General features: G+C 42.8%; 1 protein-coding gene across 2 annotated transcripts; it reads left to right on the top strand.

Moving 5' to 3' along the window:
• The first annotated feature begins 238 nt into the window (after positions 1-238).
• On the top strand, positions 239-23,755 carry syn1 (synapsin I). 2 transcript variants are annotated; one of them, XM_036533297.1, is made up of 13 exons: positions 239-1,272; positions 4,361-4,418; positions 12,730-12,821; positions 13,348-13,504; positions 13,999-14,088; positions 17,388-17,450; positions 18,479-18,621; positions 18,718-18,792; positions 19,116-19,218; positions 19,757-19,906; positions 20,199-20,295; positions 20,909-21,572; positions 23,537-23,755. In XM_036533297.1, the coding sequence occupies exons 1-13, from the start codon at positions 971-973 to the stop codon at positions 23,673-23,675; spliced, it is 2,133 nt and encodes a 710-aa protein (XP_036389190.1). In that variant the 5' UTR covers positions 239-970; the 3' UTR covers positions 23,676-23,755. The 2 variants fall into 2 exon arrangements, with proteins under 2 accessions (XP_036389190.1, XP_036389191.1); XM_036533298.1 differs by having other exon boundaries at positions 23,575-23,675.
• Positions 23,756-26,191: the final 2,436 nt, after the last annotated feature.

Raw genomic sequence — 26,191 nt, 5'->3', positions numbered from 1 at the left:
CACGGGCGCGCACAAGCGCACGCACTTAACCATCCCATTCCATGGCAACGCCTCGTTGATTAATTTTTCAACGGAGCCTCCCTCAGGATTCCGCTGAACCTGCGCTACTCCTGCATAGAATGAACCAAGTGTCAAAATGATCTCAGTTCAGGGGTGGTGACGCGGGACCGAAAGGGAAAAAATCGTGAGGAACTTGAAAGAGGGAGTGGCGAAGGGGGTGGCGCAATAGCCGGAAATTCTGAAGCCCCGTCCTTACCTCCACTCAGAGGAGCTCAGGCAGTAGCATCGTTAGTGTGGTCAGATGCGGAGAAGATAACGAAGCCAGACGCACCCACTCATTTTTGCAACTACAGTAATTATCCTCTTTTTATATATTTATGCTGCGCAAAATAAGAATAATACCAATAATTTGTGTATAAAAAGGAAATTCAATCTGTATCGAAAACAGGAACACACTATCCTATGGAGGTATCAATACATTTATATCAATTACTTCTTTGTCGGTCTCTTGCTTAGATATTTTATTTTCACACGTAAAGGAGCTGTTATCGGTTTATCATGAGGGAACATTAACGGGATACAGGCCGGTGTGAGACCGAGGTAGAATTTGGAAAAGGAAAATATCTAATGCAAAAGCCTTAGGCGTGGACTTAAAAATCCTTCTATCTGAGTTTAAATCGGCTTGGCAAAGAAGTATTTCAGATCTATGTTTTTATTTAAGTGGTGTCCTTTGCTTTTCGCTGCGTGACACCTTGATTGTGCAGACACAGACAATCCGTCTCCGCTCGGATCATTTTAGGACGCGGCATAGAGTAAACTGCTATATTTCTTAAGGGAATCGCGTTCATTTTCCCTCTACCTGGCTTTTTCTCTAGCTGCACGAAGACGCAACATAGCTGCCAGAGTATTTAACTAATCGGCAAGACAATCACAGTTTCTCTATTTTTGCGCTGTACCTCTTAACGCCGAAATGAATTATCTGCGTCGCCGACTCTCGGACAGCAATTTTATGTCCAACCTGCCAAATGGTTATATGAGTGACCTGCAGCGCCCGGACCCGCCTCAGCATAGCCCCGCGGTGTCCCCCGGACCAGCCGAAAGGCGCCAGTCTAGCAGCCAGTCCGCCGGTACCGGCTTCTTCTCCTCGATTTCAAATGCTGTCAAACAGACCACTGCGGCCGCCGCCGCGACATTCAACGAAGCGACCGACAGAGCCACCGGTCCAGCGCGATCCAAGATCCTCTTGGTTATCGATGACCAACAGACAGACTGGTAAGGAGGCAAATGCTCTTATTAGCTGCTAAAATATTTGTGCAAATGTTTACTATGAATATACCTTTTGTGCTCATTATAAGTGATTTCCTTTACATGTGTCAGTGCAGAAAGGAATGTAGAATATATTTGTGTTATATATGGGTGATAAGGCGCCTTATAATCATTTATTTAACCTAGCTATTCTCACGCGCAGGCATCACCTAGCCAGATTAAAATGAGTCATCATTATTCACGTTGGTGCGGGAGCAACATCACTCTAAGACATATTTCCATGTAAATTAGCATTGATTTTGTTTGCTACATAGCAATTGTTGTAGGTTCTCTCTTTTATAGAATGTAACTGATGTAAATCTTAATTATTTCTGGTAATTGGTGCTTGAATGTCTGGAGACTAGTACGCAATACTGTAATAACCTCGAAGTATTTCCATTGTAAAATTTACAGGAATTTATAAAGCTGTCTGCCATGTTGCTGCTGTGGGGGGAAACGCCAAAATAAAATACTACAGAGGATCTAAGGCATAAAATATTTAAGTGCCAAGGAGTAACACAAACGTGCATAAGTCAAGGACGCCACCAGGGGGTAGCATTGTACAGTGCTAGGTTACATACAATAGTAAGGTATCTCCGTGATGCACAGCATCACTGGTTAAATTTCATCAGCGACAGATCTGACCTGGTTCAAACAGGAATTTTAGGCCATATACCATATTAGGAGTTTTTAATTACTTACAGTAGACGCTTTAAAATACAAAATCCATCTCCCATTTGCGTAAGCATGTCAATGTCTAGCCACCCAAGCGTGCAGTATGCAGGTGAAGCAGGATTATCAAATTCAGTTCCTGATAGACTGCATGTATGTCAGTGGTGCTAGGTTCAATCAGTTAATGCAGGAAGCAATTAAAATGAAAAATAGACAAAAACATTGTGCAGCAATTTACAGGTGATTTTTGTGACATGACTGCGAAGGATTTTTTGCTTGCACTGCGCATCTGAAACGCCTGCACTGTAATAACTATGGCATGACATCCATTCGGAGGCTATATAGGGTCAGGCGAAATGAGAATATCACCTGCGCTAAACATACTTCGTTCGATGAACTGAAGATGTGAACGATATTATGTATGTCCCCAAATAGTTTGAAACCGAGACTATACAGCACCTCCTAGAGGACGAGGACAGTTAGACGTTGGCCAATACCATGTCTAAAAAAGCTAAAAAGACATGCAGCTGGTGCAGGGAACAGTTATTAGGCGTCACAAACAGACCTAGGGCCTCCAAAAGTTGCCCCAGCCTTCCTCCGAGGGAGATAGTGGCAGCGAGCTCTGTTTGATTGAACCTGTTAAAGATCATCAGCCAGTGGCACACCCCACAAGTTTATAGTGATGCGACACAGGGGGATACGCAGATACCACTGATTAGCGATGCATAAAAGCCTATACAGGTAGTTTTCCCGACTGCTTCGGCTTTTAGTCTTGATAGATGGCACCACTGCACAACACGTCCCTGTTTCTGATTTGCATATCATTGAAGTGAGATGTAAAGCGACATCGCCACAGTACTAACGTTAAAATATAACATCTGTCTCGTCTTAAGGAGGTAGACAGTGGAGAACATTTAACTGTCTGACGTATACAAACGAGATTCCTATATTATTAATTATTTTTAATTCAAATTTGAGATACTTGGTCATATGACATGAAATTATATGGAATGAGTGTAAATACTGTAAGCAATGATGATTTTGCTATGCAATGCCAGACAATGGGCACCATTTAGCCGAGCATGAAGCATGGAGCGGTGAACTTTGTTACCAGTGTTACGGTATTTATTGTCAATTTCGTGATTCATACACTTAACATGACTGCACGAAACACGGAGATTTCTTTCCACAACGACACTGCCTACCTTTCACAGTAAGACTGGGGAATTATTTTTACGCGTCGTTCATCTTTAAATGACAGGACAGTCACGAATTACGCCATCCAGCTACTGGAGTTTTATGCGTACGCCTCAGGGCGTTTTGACTCACAATTTAGATCTCACAAACGCCAGGGACAACCAGTGTCATTTTAGCCAACATGATTCGCAGTCTTTGGGGACTAATAGATGACTTTTTGGCTGCAGAGAGAACTGTGGTCACTTGCCGGTCACTTTACAAACGCAGCCACTGGACTGGATGAAGGCTCAGAGCGCTACGAACGAACAATTTACTTTAGATTTTTACATCCAGCGATGTCTGTGCGGAGTTCAGGGTCCTCAGGGTATCGGAACCGTCCCGAGTTTTCACGACTTATCAAATGAGCCAAAGGGATGACTATATTCAAAAATTCTACCTTGAAGAAAATAAAAACAGCTCACTTGTTCGTAAATCTAAATAGCCACTGCTTTCTCTTTTTTAATTAGAGCAGTTCAACTAAAATAATTCTATCCCATTAACAGTATATGTAATCTTGACATGGGAACAAAACTTCACTCCAGAGTGTGTTTGAGTTTTTATGGTTACACATAGCTGGAGAGTACAACTAATGAATTGTACCTTGCCAGTAAGTGTAAGCCATCATTGTCAAGCACGCCACTGTATGTTCACTGACCTCTTCTGATTCCTGAAGATTCTGTTGATTTATAATTCTATGGATCTGCCCAGTGCCTCTCACTGTCAAGTCTGTGATATATCACATGGTCAGTTGTTGTTGCCCTCATCTCACTTGAAGGATGCACTTTCCCTTGTGGTTTCTCATTTACGCTCATTGATTCACCACCATGCCTGTGAACAACACTTCCTCTCCAGGCCATGAGCTGCTTTCCACGTTTTTCATTTTTCATTCATCTGACTCACCCCTCTCCTCACCAGCAAAGTGTGATTTCACCTGCGGCCGCTTCTATCATGGTGATGACTGTAACTGATAGCTGTGGGAAGAGTGTGTGTGGTAAAGGACATAATTAACAAAGCACTTGGCAGAGCTGTTTTGCAATGTTCCACGTGTGGATGAATCATGCTGTAATTTTGATACTCAGATTTTTCTAGCTCCATGTTATGAAAGTACATCCACAGAGTCTAAGATTTTTCCTTCTCTCTTTCTCAGGGCCAAGGTTTTCAAAGGAAAGAAGGTGCATGGTGAATTTGACATCAAAGTGGAACAGGTAAGGCGTCTGATATATCCTGTCTCATGATTCTGTGCGATGTCAATGACACCTAGAGTCCAGGCGAAAGAATCTGTATGCTTATGTGAATGTGAGAGTTGACAAAGCCAGAAAAGTAGGGATGTTCCAGTAAAAGGACAATGGTGCTCTTACTGGAGCTGTCATGACAGTGCTTTCTGACACAGACCGCTTTTCTAGACAGTGCTGTTCCGCACGAGGCTGTATTTCAGTACTTAGCATTCAGCCGGTCAGTTCAGTGCTTAGCATTCAGCTAGTCAGTCCAGTGCTTAGCATTCACCAGGTCATTTCAGTGTGATACTGAGGAATAAGATATTCTAAAATACTGTTTTATATTACATAATACTCTTAGAAGATTATTAGCTTTACATATGTTATGTAACACATCTGCATTGGCTGCGATCATTCTGAAACATTTTATCAAACATACAAAATAAGCATTTAAATTAAGCCTTCCCACAAAAATTGTTTCTCCATATTTTTTCATGGAGGCATATGTCTTATGCCCACCAGAGTGTATGTAGTACCATTTGGACATATCCATGTTTTAATGATATAATCTTTCATGCTATGAAATTCTAGTTCATGTTCAGTTATTTGCCATTGGAATATTGGAGTTAGCAGATAACATGCATTGGAATACACAGAGGTTCTTGGTTATAAAAGTTTATAACTGAAAAAATATACAGGAATGGTTCATAAATGTCCCCAGGGATGATTCGTATAAGAGCAACCCTTATATCTAAACCTAAAATAAAATATTATGATAAAATCAGCTCATGGCCTCGTGGAAAAATCATTTAAATGTATCTTTAACACAGAAGTCAACCCATCTTTGCAACCAGTTTGGTGGTTGAGTTAAGCTTAGATAACAGGGAGAACCAATACTTGTTAGAAAGTGTCATTTAGGAAGAGAGGGCAATCAGTCTGTCCTGTCTTGTCATACCTGTAGTGTTGAGTGTAACTAACACTGTCTCAAGCGTGGTCTATAATGAACCAACAGTAAAATTATGTTTGACATACAACATATATTGCTGAATTAGTCTTAGGTGTTGCTAGGTGAATTACAACAATTATTTGCCAATATTTGGCAAATAAAGAAATTGCCATCATCAGTACTACAGAGCATAGGAGTGTAGCAAATGAAGCTTTTACAATGAAAACAATGATGTGGAAGGAGTGGGGACCAGGCACAAAATGGCTGCCTACAGTCATGGCTGGTGTCATGTGCAGAAGAACGTGTGTGATTGTGATTTACATGTACATGGTTCATTTTAGGAGACATTTTTGTAAAAAAAAAAAATAAATGAAAGACATATAGTAGCCATTCAGGTGATGCAGATGATGTTTTCTGTCTCCATGATATGACTGTCTGGCCAAAAACCAAAACTGGATGTTCTCTGTCTGCTGAATTTAAAAGGCTTTCTGGTATTTTACTGAGAAGTGGATACCTATATGAAGAGTAGATGTGTGAATATATGCCATGATTTAACCAGTGGTCAGATTACAGATTTCAATTTGCTTAAAAATTCAAGGGGTGGTGTCTGGCCATGTTCTATATATATATATATATATATATATATATATTTCCATATGGGTGACTTTGCCTGACCTCTGCGTGCTGACTGTATCCTTAATACGATTTGTTTGCTTAAAGATTTTTGTTAATGTTTCACAACATCAGAATAAGTAAAACAGGTGTATAATAAAGCCTCCTAATACTTTGAAATGCAAAATTATAAACTCTCACTGAGTTATAATGCAGCCATGCTGGGAGACTTAGATTGGTATCAGCAGGGCTCCAACGCTAAATAATGATTGCACTATCTAGAAGGCAATTAGAATGTTGCTATCCATGGTGCTGAACTGGTAGTGGTTGTTCTCTCCAGCGCTGCTGCTGGTGACTGCCTAAAGAAGCTTCACAGAAAGATTTTGGAATAATGAGGAAGTGCTGTATTATTGTCTCTGTATTATTATGAACACAGCAGAATTAATTTTACATTCTTTATTTGCTTAACAAGCACCGATATATATCAAGCACCTGCAGGGTTTATTTCAGGTCAAACACCTTTCTCAAGGGTACAGTATCCCAACTCGGAATCGAGATGGCAACCTTTGGGTTTCAAGATCTGTTTCTTACTACTACACCACACTGCTTTCCTAATTACAAAATCAAGGTAAAAGGTTTTGTAGATGTACAAAGCTTGGAAATAAGAATAAACACAATAATATTCTTTTAATGACCCTCTTTAATACGAACAAACAGTCTGTAGCGTTCTTGAAAAGGTAGTGCAATAGATTTTCTCATCAAAGTCCATTATTAACAAATCCCAGCTGGGATTATTCTTAGGCCCTCCAGCTGCAGCACCTAATTTTTTTATTTGATTATGTGTTTGTGAACATCGAATTCTCCCAGCGACTAAGCCTGACCAGGCTGGACTGCAGCATGACCAGGGGCTTCGGCCTTGTTTGCTTTGCTCCCAGGCGTACTTTGGCCAGGTCTGGGCTGCCACGGCTCGCATTCTGATATAATGCTCAGTGTGGCCGAGAGCAGGACCAGCAGTAGTGGGCATGCCAACTGTAAAATTCCACAGTTGGGAATCAGAACGTTTTCATTTCCACAACATGGCACACGCCTCCTGTAAATGGATGGGTGCTGCCAATAACAATCTTTGCATTGTGTCCAGTTTTTCTAAGATGTTAGAAACATTACAAGACGTAGCTAAAGGAGTCATACTGTAATGAATGACATTTGTAATGAATGCTCACAGCTCTTTTGTAAGCACCTGTAACTACGTTCCCATAGCTGGCAGTGCTAGTGCAGGCAGCTGCTCTGTGTATTCTGCTGTGGGGTCTGCAGTCAAGAGAACTGAGCTAGAGACAAACGGCAAAGTTTAACACAGACCAAGCATAACATATCCCTCTGTGGTTGGGAAGACCTCTTTCAACAGAGTGTGAAGGCAGCTAATTCCTCAAAATGAACCCTTTAATTACCTCAAGTGACCACATTTAAACAGGAGAACATAATGTGGAGCTACGCTCAGATGCTAATTGCTTGCAATGTCATTGCTGCCCGCTTAACTGGAATGAACTGAGAAAAACAGCAGTAATCAATAATGACAAAGCACCCTTCAGAGGTGAACGGTAGCAATTTAACTTTCTCTCCCTCCGTTTCCATAGTTTCCATAGTTTTCACATGAGCCTCCACACTGACAGCAGTCATGTGTCTTGTCATTTGGGAGCTTCTCTCTCTCATCAGTGGGCATGTAGGGGCAGAGCTGGGGGGGCAGCTGACCTCTGACCCTGCTGGAATGGGTGCCATGTCAGGCACACCTGCTGAAATTCAATGACAGGACTGCTTCCTTCAGGATAGAACTGGCCCAAAAGAATATTGGGAATTGTAGTGTCTGTGCCAGTATATAGATCGGGAGTTGTCTGACTGCTCCATAGACAGAGTTCAGAGCAAGACACTTCCCTAATCAGGAGCATTTCACGCAGTTCATGCAGCATTTAAGGGCTTTGTTTAGTAAGATCCAGCTTTTTGCAGTTGTCATGGCATTTTAATGAGTTGCCTTGGAAATAAAACTGTTTCATTTTTAGGAACTGATTGCAATATGCACTCAAAGGATTTGTTCTAGCTGCACTATAATACAGATGCATGAAAGTCCTCTGAAGGAAAATAATAATGTGATTTTTTTTTCCATAAAAACTTCGATATCTTTCAGTGGCTAAAACTTTGATGCTTATTTCTCTATAATCCCACAAGGGAGGTATATGATTTGATACTAGAGCTATGAATGACCACTCCATATATTTGAACACATTAGCTGTTATTTACAGTAGAAGTAGGGAAAAATTGGAGAGAACGGTAAGAAAAAATATAATTGGTAATCATCGTAATCATCACTGATAGCCTCTGACTGTAGGCAGGTCTGGCTGTGTATGCCCAGCTCAAATTCCACTACATATTTTATTATGGTCATTACTGCTCATTCCGTTTCTGGCACTGTTGCTAATTCACTGATATCTCCCACACCCCATTTAACATCAGCCATCACTGCTTTTCTCAGAGAGAGAATTCTGCTTTTCCTTGTCTGGGTTAATCCTCTGCCTTTCAGCAGAGACATTTTTGGCATCGGAAGCTGATACCATCTCAAAGCCCGGCGGTACAGGCAGCGTCTCTGAGCCACGGCACCTTTGTATATGGATGATTTCTCCTCAAGCACTGACCTTCGATCGATTTCAGTTTGATTCAGCTGTTTGGCACAGAATGCACTCCCAACTAAAACAGAGCTATGCATTAAACACTGACGTATTTATATTTTTTTATTATATGTGAACTATGCTAAATATTATTGACAGAACTTTATTTATCATCACACTCACTGGTCAGTGTACAGGACTGCTGCAGTTTCTAAGTACAGCAGCCTCTGGGGGTGTAGTTATATAGTTATAAGGTAATCCATAAGCAGTAAAGTGAATGTGTTTCAGTGATTTGGAGTGTAGAAGTTCTGTAATGTGGCATACATATGGCTTTTGTGAGGTATGTTTGAAATGAATGTGTACTCAACAGATATATTTGTCATATTGTTGCTAAATAATAAATGTTATTGCAGAAAACATGAGGGTCATATTTATTCACTCCCCTGGCAGAATTGCTCTGGGTTCCTTAGATCTCTTTTTGGGGAACTGTTTTTATTTAGTTGAACCACAAATTTTGGATTGAGGAAATTGAGCTGCCAAGTTGCAAATATTGATTTTGCGTTTGTTTAACCATTTCTACGTAGCTTGTATGATGAATGCTTTATATCATTATCATGCTGCAATGTCCATTTTTGGCCAGGTTTGAGCTTCTTGGCAGAGAGAACAGCATTTTTGGCCAAAATGCCCTGGTACGTGTTGGAGTTCATGACAGTCTCTGTCTTAACCAGGCTTCCAGGACCTGTCAGATGCAAAACAAGCCAGAACACAACAGACCCCCCCCCCACCGACAGATCTCACACTGAGCATGGGTTCTTTCTCAGCACATGCTTCACCTTTTTACACCAAAAGCACAACTACAGTGAGCATGATCCAACAGCTCAATTTCAGCTCGTGTGACTATAAGTCATGGCTCCAATTGTCATTCAGACGCACTTTATCAGGGCCCAGTTTATTTAGCGTGCCTTCAGAGGAATTTCCCTCCTTGCAACTCGGCCATGATGCTGCTGTCACAGTGCAGTGACTTCGAATGATACCTTTTGACACTTTGTATGCTGAAGATTCCAGTTTGATTAGGAGATCTCCAACTGCTGCATTAGGGAATTAGGATTTACGGTTGCCTCCCAAACCACTTGTCTCACATCTTGTTAATGCAGACAGACCTGTGCCCTCTTCCTGGCAGGTCTGCCACTGTGTCAGTAACCTTAAATATTCACAGTATTACAGTAAATGGTGTGTGATTCAGCATTTTTGTGAATTGTTTTATAACCAATGACTGTTTGCATTTTTGGAAAGCTCTCTGACCTTAACTTTGGTAATGCATGTTGTTAATGAATCTCTTCTGAGTGGTTACCACCCATTATACCCTTTGGGGCCTCTATGTAGTTTCAGAAGCTTGCAATGAACTTCAGAATGTTATACAGAATGTTGGTGTAGGTATGTATATATTGGATGTAAATTGAAAAAGGTATAAATGAATGTGTCTGTCTTGTTTTCTGGAGCAAAATAATAATGTCTGAATTTGCTTTGTACAATGAGATAAGATAATCATATATAAGTGTAGGTTTCTGTTTTCAAAGCAGGACTAATTATCCACTGTCCAATTGCTTACATATATATACACGTATGTACAGTATAGTATATTTATTAATTTAAAAAAAATGCTGGGTAGCAAACTGACATGTCAATCAAACTTCATTGTCCTGGGATGGACTGTCATCACAGGCTGCAAGGTGAGCTATCTGTGTATACTTGGACAGGTGTGGCAACCATGAGTAAGTACTCAAATCATGTGACACTTGCATGGCACCATATCGTTCCAACTATATGCAGCTGCCTAACTACTAGCATAGAGGTTAGCCTGAACACTGACTGTAGGTGTTCTGCACAAGGGTATAACAACATGTCCCATCTAGGATTTGAACCTGCAATCCTGTGATTTCAAGCCCAAGGCCTGAACCACTCCTCCACACAGCTGCTCCTGCACTCTAATCCTTATTGGCTGAAAGGATTGTGACTGAAAAGCCTAGCACACATGCTGAGGAGGTACAATAAGACATAACTGAATAGCTAACAGGGTATGCAATGCTAAATTTGAATACCATTTTTGGCCCAAATATGAGATGGGTTTTTCCCCCAGAATACGTTTAAAAACTGCAACCTGCCCTATATTTGGAGACAGTTCACAATTACTAATGCTAATGCTAAGTGGGATAAGGTGGTGACATTATCTTAAGCAACATCAGTGGAGTTTGCAGCAGGACAATGGGCCTGTCTGCTGGGACTGTGTCTAAAAAAGTGGATAAAAAGCTGGCCCAGTATCCAAGGGATTGAGAAGGAGTTGTGATGTCCATGAAGGAGAAATCAACTGCAATTAAAAATATATATATCTGTTGCTTTTTAACTTGCTGAAGTAAGAATCAGTATTTTTAAGAAACAAGTAAAACCAGCTAATTTGAAATTGTTTATGGCTCAGCAATGATCAAAGCCTTATACAAATTGCAGAATGCATTTCACCATCTCTTGATGGAAAAACCTTTCTTTGAATGCTGGGCACTGGAGGTCTAGGTCACAGTTAATGTAACAGAGGCATCAAAGAAATTTCTTGCTGCTAAAAAGAGCAAAATAGGGTGAGATGATGGAGCAAGATGTGAGCTGTTTTGACAAATGCAATGGCATATTTTTTAGTATTGATAAGGAAAATTACTTTTTTTTTTGTCATGACATGTCAACAGTTATTGGTGGCATAATGAATTTCAAATCTTGTTGCTGGGTTACAAACACAAGTTCTACCTGATTTCAGTTGAGGAAATGTGCACCAGACACACATACCAGTGACTGTTGAAGCTGTGTATATATATTTTTTGGTTTGATAATGCATTTTTGAAATTACTGCAATTTTGATAAAAATGGGGTTTGAAGAGAGGGTTGCCTTATAAATAGCACCGCCTTATATTTGGGCCAATATATAGTATATAGATGGCATGCCCTCCATTAGCGCCACCCCCATGTGGGACCATAGGGAGATCAACCTTTGTATTTGTTTTGTCATCTGTGCATGCTTATGTACTGTCTCTATTTTCTGATCCTAAAAGGGCAAGAAGGCTTAGCAAACTGAAATATCAGTTCATATTACACCAAAAATGTCCCTAGGGTGGAATGTCATTTTCCATTACCGACTTGTGTGGATAGCATGCACACATTTTACAACCGACCGAGACCCTTTGGCTTCATTGATGAGTGATACTCACAGATCGTACTTACATGCAAGCTTCAAGATATGTAAACAGTGGTAAACCTTTGCTTTGGAAGCTGGATGAAGTACTGTTCTGTACTGTTTCAGGTCTATGATCAGTGTGTATTTGAGCCTTCGCAAAGGGTTAGAAGAGACAACGGGCTTCCAGCTGAATATAATAAGTCACCAAGCCAAAGAATGCAAGCTCTGACTGTCAGGCCTGTGTTTGCTAGCTGTGCAATCCCAGGGGCTGTACCCAAAATGCAATGATATAGGTCAGGGTAAAGCCTCTGGCCTGTGGATACATCTGAAGCCTGAGAATCAATTAAGCAGGAGTGAAAGACAGAAGGACCAAGACTTTACCATACTGTATGTCCTCAGCAACATAAAATTTATGTAATCTAAACATTGATCACTGAGGCCTTTTTTCCTGAGAAAGTGATAGGACAAAGATTATATTACATTACCTTGCCTGCAAGTCTTTTCTCAGATGATTTTTAAATGATATCTTCCCTGACCAGACAGTCAAGCTCAGGATATCTTAGTATTAAGGGGCAGCATTCACCTGTTCTTGACTTTGGCTTAGTTCCTCTCTTCTTCTCACTGTAGCGCACATGTCTCAGCTGAAAGCCCCTTGAGCTGTTACAGGAAATGAATGCTGTTAAAAGTGCTTGATTAATATAGTAGTGCTGACGTGAGTGAGAGATTTCTCTAATGCTTGTGCTACATTATCCATTGTCCTCTGAACATTCTCCTGCATATAGGCTTTGCAGCACCAGCTGTTTCTGGGAAATGGTCACCTCTAACCAATAACTGGATATGTTGTTACTTTTTTTCGATGTTTTTTTTTTCTCCAAGGCCGAATTCTCAGAAATTAACCTGGTAGCTCACGCAACTGGAAGCTACAGTGTGGATATTGAGGCAATTCGAAATGGCAACAAGGTCACCAAGTAAGTTTCCTTTCCTTTGTGTCTACTCCACAGAGACTAGGAGAAGTCATTTGTAATTTAACTGCATATACTGAATTCCAAAGGCATGCTCTGTGGAAAATTTGCAGACATACAAGTATTTTCAAAGTGGAACAAAATTTTCAGAAGTAACGTTTTTTCAGATATGATGTTATTTTGTGAAGTGGTGTCTTCACCATCATCTCATCCCAAGGGTAATTTAATACTGCCTGTCTTATGGCTCACTCATTTGCTTCAATTATTAAAGCATTTATGATTTATTTCATGTTAATGTGATCTTTTTAATTCCTCACATTATAGAGTAATTTCCTAAATGGCAAGAGCCAATGAGGCTTTATTTTTGACATCTTTGGAAATATTAATACTGGAAAAGAGCACGCTACCATGACAATGGATTGAGGAGAACTGCTGCTTGAAGTGTGTCTGTTTGAAGAAGCTGAATAAGCAGCAGATGTTCAGCATGTTTTCTAAGCTGTTCTCTGGTCCTGCCCAACGCTGCAACCCACAGGTGTTTCAGGCCAGACTTTGTGCTGGTCCGACAGCACGCCTTCAGCATGGCGAAGAACGGAGACTTCCGGAACATTGTGATCGGACTGCAGTATGCCGGTCTTCCCAGCGTCAACTCTCTGCACTCTGTGTACAACTTCTGCGACAAGCCATGGGTGGTGAGCTTTCCCTTAGTCTATCTGCCTTCATTAACTTATGACACGTTAAAGCTCAACGAATAGTAGTGTAGCTTGATAGAAACAGCTGGTGATTTTGTTGACTTCAATCCTCACGTAGAGTGCCAGCCCCCAACTCCACCGATTCGACAGGTCTCGTAATATGTGTGTCAGCTTCCCTCACAGTATACTCTGCAGAGCATGGCAGTATGTGTAGATCATGTGTATGCTTCCACGGCACAGACTTGAGTGTCAAATAGCAGCAAAGAACAAAGGGCTTTCTGGGAAGTTTACCAAAGTAAATAGATCAGTACTTCTTTGAAAACATATCAAAGCAAAAGTGGCACAATATAAAATGCTTTGTACAAATACTAAATGCAGACAAAAAACTTAAGCAGGGTAGAGCTAAAGAAAGTCTTGTGTCATGTTATATTTTAATGAAAATGGTGGCAAGGCTGTGATGACTTTTGTTTTAAGGTTCAATGTGTTTATTCCAGTTTGCTCAGATGTCCAGATTGTTCAAGCAATTGGGGCCAGAGGAGTTCCCACTGATCGAGCAGATCTACTACCCCAACCACAGGGAGATGGTGAGTCTGTCTCCCCGCGGAGGGTGCCATCTGTCCAGCACTACAGAAACACAGGCCTAACACTGCAGTGTTCTCGCTCTGATTGGAGACAGCCATGGCCGCACGCACGCGCACCACGAGCCTATGCGCCACTTTGACTGAGATGCACAAGCCAGCATCTGCTAAAGCCGGCAGAACCAGCTATATTTATATGCCAGGAGAGCAGGGGTCCTGTGGGCCTCATAGCTTCAGGGCGGCATAAATAATGGCCATCTTTGACCCTGTACAGCTCAGGGTTGGAGCCCATTTTGCCGTCTGTGAAAAGAGTAGCCAGCCAATCACATCAGCCCTCTACATGTACACCTGGACATCAGCGAATCACAGTAGCTCCGTGCATGTATGCCTGGATGCCAGCCAATCAAAATGGCCCTGTACATGTACACCTGGATGCTAGCCAATCACAGTGGTGCCCTCCATGTATATGTGGACACCAGCCAGCCACAAATATACACTTCAGTGGCAGCCAGGGAATTACCAAGGGGTGATAATTAAAGTTTTTGTTATGACTATGCACAAGGTCGCTACATGGTACCTCACTACCATGAGACTATTGGGAATTAATTTGTAGGATTACATGCAGTAGATGATTTGTCTTGTTATTGCATTACACCTGAGTCCCCCAAAGTGCAAAGTGAAACGTCCCCTAAAGTCTCTACTGTCCCAAGAATGAAGTGATTCATAATTCCATTCTTCAGATGGATATATTATCGTTACTATTATTCTGCTCACTGCCACTGTAAGCATGCACCAGAGAAATCCCAATCAGAAGACATAATGTGCATATAATAAAGCATTGCTCCTGAACAGATTTGTCAAGTTGATACTAACTTGGTGCACTTGGGACAACCATTTTTAGATGGATATTATCACAAAAGGGAAATAATTTGATATATACACTATGTGGTCTATGCAATAACTCTTAGTGCAGTCAGTGATGATTCTATGGCATAAACATACATACAAACAAGCGTGTGTATAAACAAAGCAAGTATTCAGGTAAGCACAGATGGTATGGGAGTCCTCTGGCTCTCCTTCACAGAAGGGTATTCACCTGCATCTTTCTCTGATAGAAACTAGACAAGCTCACCGTGGTTGGAGTCTGTCTCCATTTGCTTTTGGCATGCAGCTGTGAGGAGGTTGTGTGTGAGTCTAAACCCCCATAGCTGTGAGGAGGTTGTGTGTGAGTCTAAACCCCCATAGCTGTGAGGAGGTTGTGTGTTGGTCTGAACCTCTGCAGTGGTATGGAGATTGTATTTTAGTCTCAGCCCCGCTGCTCGCAGTTATGTGTATGCGTCTGTGTCGCTGAAACTGGGTAATGAGCCTGCTCTTTGCCTCACTCAGCTGGCTGGCTTTTATTTTCCACCTCCGCACGGGGCTTGTTTTCTCTGCTTGTTGCGACCTCAGCATCTTCTGCTGACGGCCTGTGCACTTCGCCTCCCTGACTCCCCCTGCTGGTAGTATTACAATATAGCTCTGCTCCTCACAGAGGCGTACAGAGTAGGTGGGGGATTTGGAGGCTCTGTGTCCCACTTCACGTGATAAGGAGCCTGACGTTTCTCCTCTACTACAAGGGAGACAGCTGCCTCTCTTCCCCTGGCCACAGTCTGGGCACAGAGTAAGGGCCTCCTCCCAGATAGGAGTTATGGGGATTATGAGGGTTTGGTTCATAATGCAGTGGTCTTTTTCTATAATTATTATTGAAACCAGGGTTTACTTCAACCTGCTGAACTCTACGGTGTTGTCTACACCTCTTTCTCTCCATTTCTTGTGTTCTCGTCTGAGGGGGATGTAAAGAACAGCGTCCTTATGGCCAGGTGTCCTACTCCACGCTGAGGCTGGAATGTATGGTTTTTTGTTCAGAGTGAAAGTGCTTTGAGCGTGTTTTATTTGTCTGATCGGGGTCTGCAGCACACCGACACAGCAGCACAGCCTTCCTTCCTCCCTTGCATACTAATTATCTCTCTGTCTCTCTGGGTGTGGCTGCGCCGGCGGCCGTGTCTGACTCAGCGCGAAGCTTTCCGCTCACTGTGAGCAGCACTGCCGGCAGGCACTTTGCTACACCCCCCTTTACGCTACATTTGTTGTGTCACGCCGCTCGCGTGCGTGTAAAGCACTACACCACTGCTAAATGCCATTACCTGGGGGGGCCACACGCAGCAGTCCGTGCTGTAACACCCCGAGCAGCGTGTTTGCGTGTTTGCGTGGTGTGCTCGCGTGTTACACGGGGCTGCCTAACGTGTGGCCTGCTGGCTCTGCGCGAGCGCCTCAGAGCTGCAGGCGCAGAGCGGCTCTCTCCCTGCGTGCAGTGAACATGAGCCTGTGACGGCCGCTGTGATCTCAGCACGCTGCTATGATCTGCTGCAGTCACAGGAAGGGACGAGCACGCAGCACGTGCTCCTAGCGCTGTGTAACGAGCTGCACGGCTCAGGCGCCCAGCTTGAGTCCGCCCAGGGCAGCTAGCGTTGAGCAGTCTTCAGGGCCAGGAGTCAGTCAGCACTTCTCCTTAACTTCAGCAGCATGTTTTCTCAATGTATTTAATGTATTAAACGTTATTTAAGCAAATTCATAAGATCTGGCGCTAGCAACTGGCTGAACATTAACACCTTAGGCTGATACTGCTATGTCATAGCCACTGGCGATTTCTTTTTTTTTGTGAATTGCAGAATTTATTAATTTATAAACTATCAATTTTGGCATTTGCGTGATCTCACCACCACGGAAGGCCTCTGTGCAAAACAATACTTCTGTACCTGCAATGCTCACTGGCTCCTTAGAGCATAACCCCCCTGGGTGTTACAGCACACAGAAGCAGGCTAAAAGACAACGACTTTAAAAAAACAGCTGCAGCACCCCAATGACAAGATGTGCAATGACGTTCCTCTTCTGCTTCTCCGCTCGAACGAGCAGGGAAGAGTCAGAGGTGACTTACACTGCCTGGAAATTGCCCACGCCAACAATTCATTGACCAGCTGTGCTCTCCATCACTGAGGTGATCAATCTGAGTGATGTTCTTACTCTGAATGGTGAACACGGCCACTGTAAGAATAAAGAATGCTGTTGTGTCCGTGCTCAGCCTAGCCTGCTCCCAGAGGGGCTACATTTCACCAGTTTCACATGCCATGAATCTACTGAATGAAATATTTCACACACCATTCCCAAAGGCCAGCATTAATTGGTTACAGTTAAATAACTATTTAGTTCAGCGGCCTTACAATAGGTGAAAGTGGATAATGGCTAATTGCTCTGTTTTCTTCTCACAGATCACCACACCTGGGTTTCCTGTGGTAGTAAAAATGGGTCACGCCCATTCTGGGATGGGAAAGGTAGGATGAGATTTTGTCTTTTCTTAACTTTGTTACACGAATCAAAAAAGTTACTAAAGTTTTAATCGCTTTTCTTATAATTTAAGGTTTACATTTGGCTCCTAACATGACATAGAACTGTAAATACATAAATTAGAAATATGACTCAATTTATCCTGAACAAAGTCAGGTTAGATTTTGAATTTAACCTCTTTTTCGGCCAGATGTACTGTTTTCATTTTTTACTTTGTGTAGTTAATTTAAATGTAAATGCTTTTTCTCTGTTTGTAATCTGTCTCTCAGTTCAGCATAATAAGCAAATTGGGAATATTGGGACAGCTGGCAGAGACAAACAACACAACAAATCGTATAATATGTTAGTAGTGTCTAAGAGAGTCAATGAGGTGGAAAATAAGGCACTCAAAAGGTTTGAAGATTTTGAAAATAAAACTTTATTAGCCACACGAATGTGCACCCCCCCCCCCCCCCCCCCCCACCACACACATGAGAGAGATAAAGTTCCATCTGTATATTTCTGCACATCACATTCAGTCATTTCAGGAAAATAGAAAATAACGTTTTTACATTTACAGTCTGCAATCTCTTTGTGTTGATCAGATTTATTTAATGTAGCCTGATCCCCTTGTCATGCGGTCTCTCTGCTCAGTGTGCAGGCAGCCATTGGTCGTGATTGGCAGGTGGCAGGCATAGCTTGCAGCCTCGAAATCAATCTAATTAGCTACCTCACATGCACAATGAATATATCAAATTAGACTACAGCTAAAGATAAATAATTGTTTATAATTTAGATGTGTAGCTCTGGATTCTTATAACAGCTAGCTTTGCCACAAACTAAATTATATTTTTTTCCTGGGCCTATGTATCGTATTTCTCCATTCCAGTGTTAAGAAAATAAGCCATCTGACTTGTTGATCATCAGCCAGGTCGTTCATCATCAATGAATTAGCTACAAATAAAGAAATCTTTGCCAGTTCTTAAGAAATTACACACCCTCCTGGATACAAACACAGCCATATTTATTTCTTCAGGTGAAAGTGGACAATCAGTATGACTTCCAGGACATTGCCAGTGTGGTGGCCCTGACCAAGACCTACGCCACATCTGAACCTTTTATCGATGCCAAGTACGATGTCCGCATCCAGAAGATCGGAAACAACTACAAAGCCTACATGTAAGTTTTCTTTTTGTGTAACAGAACCACCATGTGCTCCACCTGGGCTTTTGATTCATAGTAGGACACTTAAACGACTCCTTTCTTGGTTTATAGGAGGACATCAATTTCAGGAAACTGGAAAACAAACACTGGCTCTGCCATGCTTGAGCAGGTGGCCATGTCTGACAGGTGAGAGGGTTCCTCGTTTTTCTTAAGGTTTCTTCTTTGTAATCTTCTTTTTTAAAATATAAAATATTGTATATCTTTATAATTTATATTTAAGATGTAGCCATGTAGCACATGTACCACATTCAGATATGGCATAGAGCTGTCTCTGTACTGGGGACTCTCAGAATTCCTGGATTTGAGATCCGAGGTTTTGAATATTTAGGCATCTGGCCAGGCAGCTCTCTCTTTTCTCTTCAGAGTAAGAGAGTTTGAGAGAGGATGAGAGGATGAGACAGGGTGAGAGGGGTGAGAGAGGATGAGAGATCTGCTCACTCTCCCTGCAGGTACCGGCTGTGGGTTGACCGCTGCTCAGAGGTCTTCGGGGGTCTGGATATGTGTGCTGTGGAGGCTCTCCATGGAAAAGATGGCAGGGATTACATCATTGAGGTGAGACACTACACATCAAAGTTAAAGCTTTGTATTAAATTATATGTAGCTCCCATTTTCTCATTCCAAACCGCCTTCATGCTGAAATGATGTTCAATAACTTAATTTGGTAAATACTCCAAATTGTGTTAAACCGGGTAAACCAGAAACTACCCAACAAATCCCTTTCTCTGAAAATACCACTTCTAATCTTAATCTTGTTAGAGATTACTTTAATCTCCTCCTCAAGATTCATGCTAAATTTCAAATTCATATCTGTACGCAAGACTTAAATCAATGATCGCTGGCCAGATGCCAGGTTGCAGACAATGTAGTGATTAAATGTTTACTACACTCAATCACTTTAAGGCCATTCGGGGATTTAAAGACCATGTTTGTATTATTTTATTTTTTATGATACAGTTGTGAATCATCATAAAAATCAAAGGAGAGAGCTTTCGCATTATCTTGTTTCATTTTCCTCTTCTGTTCATTATGACTCACCAGTAAATGAGGTTCCATCAAACATCAGTGTGACTGAGTGTTCGCTCTCTCTCAGGTGGTGGGCTGCTCTATGCCGCTGATTGGAGATCAGCAGGACGAGGATCGTGCCCTAATTGCTGATTTGGTCGTCTCTAAAATGAACCAGACTGTCCCGGCTACCTCCGTTCCCTCCCCCCTCCGCCCCACAGCAGGACAGCCGTCACAGGTGAGCTCACCTGTCCGCACTTCATACGCAAACACAACCGTCAATGCAAAGGATGAGCAGTGTAGCTCCAGTGCATGGTCACATGTGCAGGTAAGACCCAGGATCAATCGGCTTTAACTCAAGCACTGTATATCACAGGTTAGAACAACAGGAGCTAGTGTTAACCTTATCCAGCCACCACACAATTGCTTTTCATTCAAATGAATTAAGAGAGCAGCCTGTTGATTGTGAAAGAGCAGTATTTATTTGTTTTTGTATCATATTTAAATATGCTGTCTTCCTGTGTCTGTAGCCCCCAGCACCGCAAGCTGTATCTCCCCAGCCTATTCACGCACAGCAGAGGGTACCCGGGGCTGCTCCTGGCTCTCAACAGCGCCCCCCTCCACAAGGTAAGAGATTGCACTGCACTGCAGCTGACCTACTCTTAAATCTGTTTTCAAAGTGTGAAATATGTGTTGTAGGCATAGTGGTGGTTAACTTAATGCTGTGTGTGACTTGAGTCGAAACTGTGTGTTTTGGATTGTTCTGGAAGGACCAGAAGCAGCAGTCAGCCCATGTCTGCTCTTGTCACTCACAAAAAATAAATTGGGCTTCCCATGTAAACAGCAAAGAATGATCAAACATCAAAGCACACTGACAGTCAGTGACTGAATAATTCATGTGATTCTTATTCTTTATAAATTTGCAGATCCTTAGTTTTCCTGTTTTAAACCATGGTATAGACACACAGAGCAGAGGACAGAGATATGCCCTCTGAGCTACAAAACTGCCGGGGGTTGAAACACAGGGATGCAGACATTGCATGGGCACGGAGCAGCTATGCTGACTGTCTGTCACGAAAGTACGAGGGAGTGAAGCAGCTGACACTGAGTTAAGACAGAGGGCAACCACATTCTAAGTTTCAGATGAAGCAAGGTCATCCATAAGGCTCCATGGTAATGAAACCAGGCATGCTGCTCTGCAGGTAATAGAACCTGGCGTTTTACCCTTTCTCACCTGTAGGAGGCCCTCAGCAGCCCCCTGCCGGCGCCCAAGTCCCCCGCCAGAGCCCCCCCTCTCAGCAGCGCCTCCCCCCACAAGGCCAGCCGGTTCAGGGCCTGAGCCAGCCGCCCCCCCAGGGTCAGGCTAACCTGCCCAGCCCGAGGTCCCAGCATCCTCCATCCCAGCAACAGCCTGCCCCGCAACAGCAGCAGCAGCAGCAGCAGCAGCAGCAGCAGAGGCCGGTCAATCCAGGAGGGGCCCCACAGCAGCGCCCCCCTGGCCAGGGCGCCCCATCCCAGCGGGGCCAGGGCAGCTCCCCGCAGATGCAGAGGCAGCAGCCGTCACCCGGGCAACCACAGCAGCAGCGGTCCCCCCCGGTGGGGCCGGCCCAGAGGCCCGCGGCGGGCCAGCAGCAGCAGAGACCGGCCCAGCAGCGTCAGGGGCAGCCCTCCAGACAGCCCGCACAGGGGGCGCCGCCCCCACATCAGCAGCAGAGACCCCCCTCCCAGCAGGGGCGCCCCATGGCCCCCACCACCCAGCAGCCCCGGCCTTCTGCCCAAGGACAGGGGGCGCAGCCTGGGATGGGGGCACCGGGAGGCGGGCGCCCGCCCCTGCAGCAGAAGCCTCAGCCCCCCCAGAAACCCAGCCAGGACCTCCCTGGGTCAGGAGCCCCACCCCACCTGAAGTAAGAGCCGTCGACTTTGTCTGTCGCATTTGGTCGTGTGATTGCAATGATTGAGCATAGCTCCACTCACATGTGCTTGCCCTTGATTCCAAGCCTTCATGGTCTCAGTCACATCTAAACTGGAATCAAGAAGCTCTAAGGATGCGCAGCATGTCGGCACGCTGAAACGCTGTAACCACCGCGATAGAGTAGGCGTAATGCGGTGTGCAAGTATTAGAAAGCAGAAATTCTGTATGCATCCCTCAATTTTTGTTAGCGTATTTGTGCGCGAATGAAGGTCGTGAATGAAATCATGGCCACATTTGTTAGAATAGATTGCCTGTTGCTTGTGGTCTTTTCATGAATCATTTTGATTATTTATATATTTTATTTCATTACTACTATTTCATTTCATTACTATTATTTTTCAGTTTGGGGTTGCCCCAATAAATTAGTGTTAACATGACAATTACTAATTACAACCAAGCAGGGACTCCATTATATAGCGCTGTGGCCTCTGTTCATGAGCAAAGCAAATTCTTTAAAAGGGGGCGTAATCAGCTAGAAACTGCTTTCATTCGTTACCAGAACAATCTGCCTCATCTGCATAATAGTTATAATTCATGTGGTTTTACCTGGAATGCCATGGCTTAAAATTACCTCACTAACTAATTAATTAACAAGCTAAGTAACTCATTGTAATGTGTTATGGTATGTGGACAGATGCAGCCTTTGATGGGTTTCTTGTGAAAATGAACATGATTCAGCTGATTAAACTAGCCAAAGCAGCAGCATCTGACCCCCCTGTCTGAGTGTGTTTGTTACACCCACATCCATTTTAATGATTCAGTAAGCATGTTTCTGTGCTGTTTTTGGGGTGATTTTATAAAGCATTTTGAATTCACATTGTATGAACGATTAGCCAGCTTTCTGACCTACAGGTTTAGGTTACATAGAGTAATAGGCCAGTAAATCAGATCAGTATATTCCATGTGAGGCTAAGGTAGGTAGTCAGCTATAGTTACATTTGTATTGGTAATTGTCTCTAAATTTTGTGTCATTTTGCAAAACTCAGCAGCAAAAAGGTAAATTAAACTCACCAACGATAAAAATATAAGTTCTGCCAGCCGGGCTGTGGAGGTGATGCTGGGTCTGGCATGGTTGGTATCGCACAAACATGTAGAAAGGGGAGGGGCCAGTAGTCAAAGCTGGGCTCCCCATGTCTATGGAGTGTGAGCTTATCCATCAGTATGATGCTAGCAGCATTAGACACTGACTTGGCCCAGGGCTGAAAGAGCCAGTTGGCTGAAGGTCTTCCTTTTGTGCTGAACTGCCCTGATCTACATGGATAAACCACAAAGGCACAGAGACGGTAACATAGCTGAATTGTGGCCTGGTTGTGCCTCATTTACAATTTTTCAGAGCCAAAAAAAAATTCCTGTCATTTTTATTTGTGCTGAATCATGTTTTGGTTCAAATTTTAATTGTTTATGGATGAACATGGGGGTCACGCTATATTCAAGGTAAGAAAATGTTTGGTGAATTTGGTGTGCTCTGGAGGAGTAGGGCTTTAAGCTGCACCTCTTACAAAGCCACTTGTAGTGGTTTGTAGAAATAAATTAGGAGGTTTTAGAAGGATGGGACAGCCTTTGTCCCATTAAATTAACCTCTGACATGCTAACGGTAAATGGACAGTTTTTGTAAATTGAAGGCTATTGTACAAATAATAAGTACGGGACTTGTACTGGAATGTACAGAGTGTTAATTTGTCCGTTACAGTAATTGAGACAATGTAGCATGATTGGAAACAGGAAGCTGTTTTCCAAGCAGATATGGGTGAGGTATGACCCATCCCTACCCCCATATCTCCAGGGAGATTCATTCCAATGTCTTTTCCACCTTTTACCCATCCCCCATTCCAAGGTTTGCTGCATGATTTTAATAGCTTTTTCCTCTCCTCTGCTGCCATTTTCCTCTCTTTGTAGCAAATCCCAGTCTCTTACCAATGCCTTCAACATTCCAGAAACTACGGCAGCTCCCCGTTCCAGCCTTAGCCAGGACGAGGTGAAGGCAGAAACCATCAGAAACCTGCGCAAGTCCTTCGCCAGCCTGTTCTCTGACTGAGACATGGTTTAGTCCACAGGACACGCAGGCCAAAAGGCAAAACCTCCCTCTCACACACCCCCCCCCCCCCCCCCTATGCACTTAGGACCAACGGAATGTCCACTACACTTCCCTCCATGAACATCAAAAATTTTAAACAAAAAAAAAATGAATAAATGCACACACACAAATACCCACACACAGACACACACACAAAATCACTGCCTGTACTGTTCAACAACAAAAAAAAATGGACAATAATGTCAGAACTATTGTGGAGCTCTATATTTGTGTTTTGGTCTTGCACACATCCTTTGCAACCTCTTCATGCTGAATCCTCCAAAGAGGACGCTTGCACTCACTTGCACATGTTTCTTGTCATATTGCATGGTCAGTGGTTAATTTAGGGAAAAAAAAACACTCTGAAGCCGAGTGGAATGTTGAGTCCTCCCTCCTTCCCCTTCCTGTTCTCTCCTACCCCTTTACTTCCTGTATAACCCAGTCCAAACTAGCAGATACTTACTGACTGCCTGAGCTAGTTCAAACTAGCTGACACTGTCTGTGTAACCCAGTCCAAACTAGCAGCTGCTTTCTGCGTGAGTCAGTCCAAACTAGCAGATACTGCCTGTGTGAGTAAGTCACAACTATTACTGGTCCAAACAGGTACTGAGTCCTTTCTAAATGGAGGATGGGTAATATTTCTTTTTGGAGGTTCAGATTTTCTTTCAGTATCAATGCTTTCCACAGTGATGCACATTTTTGATTGTCAGTGTTCTGTCGTTATTGGGATATTTCGTCTTTTACAGTTGTTTTTTTATTTTTGGTTTTTGAAAAGGTAGAACCTTTATGTTGCAAGCCATTGTAATTCTTGAGGTTCCTTTGGACAATGGCCTCTGTGATGCCTTCATCTTAAGGGAAAGAACTCAGATGTACCATCACACGGCAAAAGCTGCACTGCTGGGCGTACACATGCTGAAACTATTTTACTCCCACCCATCTTGTGCAGTTAAGAAAGTATTTTGTCAAAAGCCGGGAAGGAGGGCGCATTCACTGTCACTCTCAGTGCTGCTTGTAACCTTGTCGTCACATGAAGGTAACTATTGTTCAAAGAGTCTGTGTTGTTTGCAAATGTGCCATTGCTGCCTCCTTTCCCTGTCTCCTCTTTATCACAAAAATTGAAGCCCTGAACCTGGAGAACATGCCTTACAGAAAAGTCCAGCCAGTTTGAGCAGACATGTCTCAGGGATGCCCCGCTGTTTGCAACTCACTTGAAAAGGGTCAGGAATTCCAGGCTCCAGAAGTTTCTGATCCTCTGCAGCAAGCAAAAGCATGCATTAATGTCAAAGCAGAATATAGTCTTTGATAAAAAATATATTTTCAAAGAAGCTATAGCCACTTTATTACATACATCACCGTCTGAGACAAAGTGGGTTTAAACGCATTTTGAGGTTTTAGTTTAATGTACACTGGCTCCAGTTACAGGTACATCACAAAGTGCTCGACCAATTAAGTTTTTTGATAGGTGAAGGGCGCTGTCCGCTGTTTTAAATGTTGCTGTAGATCATTTAACTGAGCAATGAGTTAACTGAAGCATACAGCTTAGCTTGCAGTTCTGAGTGCATTGTGGACCTTGGGAAACCAGTTTCCATAAACTCAGCATAGCTCACACCAGAGGATATTTAATTTTGGTTACTGAACTATTTGTGCGTTTCTGCAATATACTAAGAGTCATTTTTGCCTCATTCAGAAAACCCAGAGCTGTCTCCACAGGTGTGAAACCTCTGCACTACAGCATTGAATCGTCTTCCATTCAAGCACATTCATCTTGCCACCATAGTAACAGTCCTATGTACACGGCAAGATTCTTATCTGATCAAATTCAGACATCCTTAATCAGGCCAAGAGGCCCTTGCTCTCCCGTTAGTCCTGGTTAGCTTTGTCTCTACCTACCTACCCATACTGCGCATCGGCTGTTCTGTGCATCTACAGTGACCCCTTGTGGCAATAGTGCATAGTTGTGAAAACACTGTAGTGTAAACTGTGAAACCAAATATATTTGTTGTACAGCTAGTTTGTTATGGATGATAAAAATAAGCAAAGCTTTTTTTCTTTGCCTGTTGTTGCTTCTGTGTTGATAAATGTTCACTGTATGTTTTTTTAATCATTTCCTCAAACATTTATTTGACATTTGCATATTGTGCTGAAGTTTGCTCTAACGGTTGTTGGGCCTGAAAATATTGCAATCTGTATAAGCGAATACTAATAATACTACTATCATTCCTTAAATGCAAAAGACTGTTTTCTGTGTACCTGGGGTGCTGTGGTTTAAGAGAAGCATAAGCTTTGGTGAGATATTTCTGCATGGATTACTAACAGACCTCGGATGTGTGTTTGCAGTCTTGTGCTCTGGTCCACCAGTGTCCATGCCCTGTCTGTCATTTCTCAAAAATAAGGTGAAGGTCACAAAAAGAAAAAAAAAAACATGTCCCCACTTCATTAAGGACACATAAATACCTATTAATTATTTCCAATGGTCA

The sequence above is a fragment of the Megalops cyprinoides genome, chromosome 7 (genome assembly GCF_013368585.1).
Source record: "Megalops cyprinoides isolate fMegCyp1 chromosome 7, fMegCyp1.pri, whole genome shotgun sequence".
In the NCBI taxonomy this organism is placed as follows: domain Eukaryota; kingdom Metazoa; phylum Chordata; class Actinopteri; order Elopiformes; family Megalopidae; genus Megalops; species Megalops cyprinoides.
The sequence above is the reverse complement of the archived record's forward strand: the minus strand, read 5'-3'. Positions and strand labels throughout refer to the sequence as shown.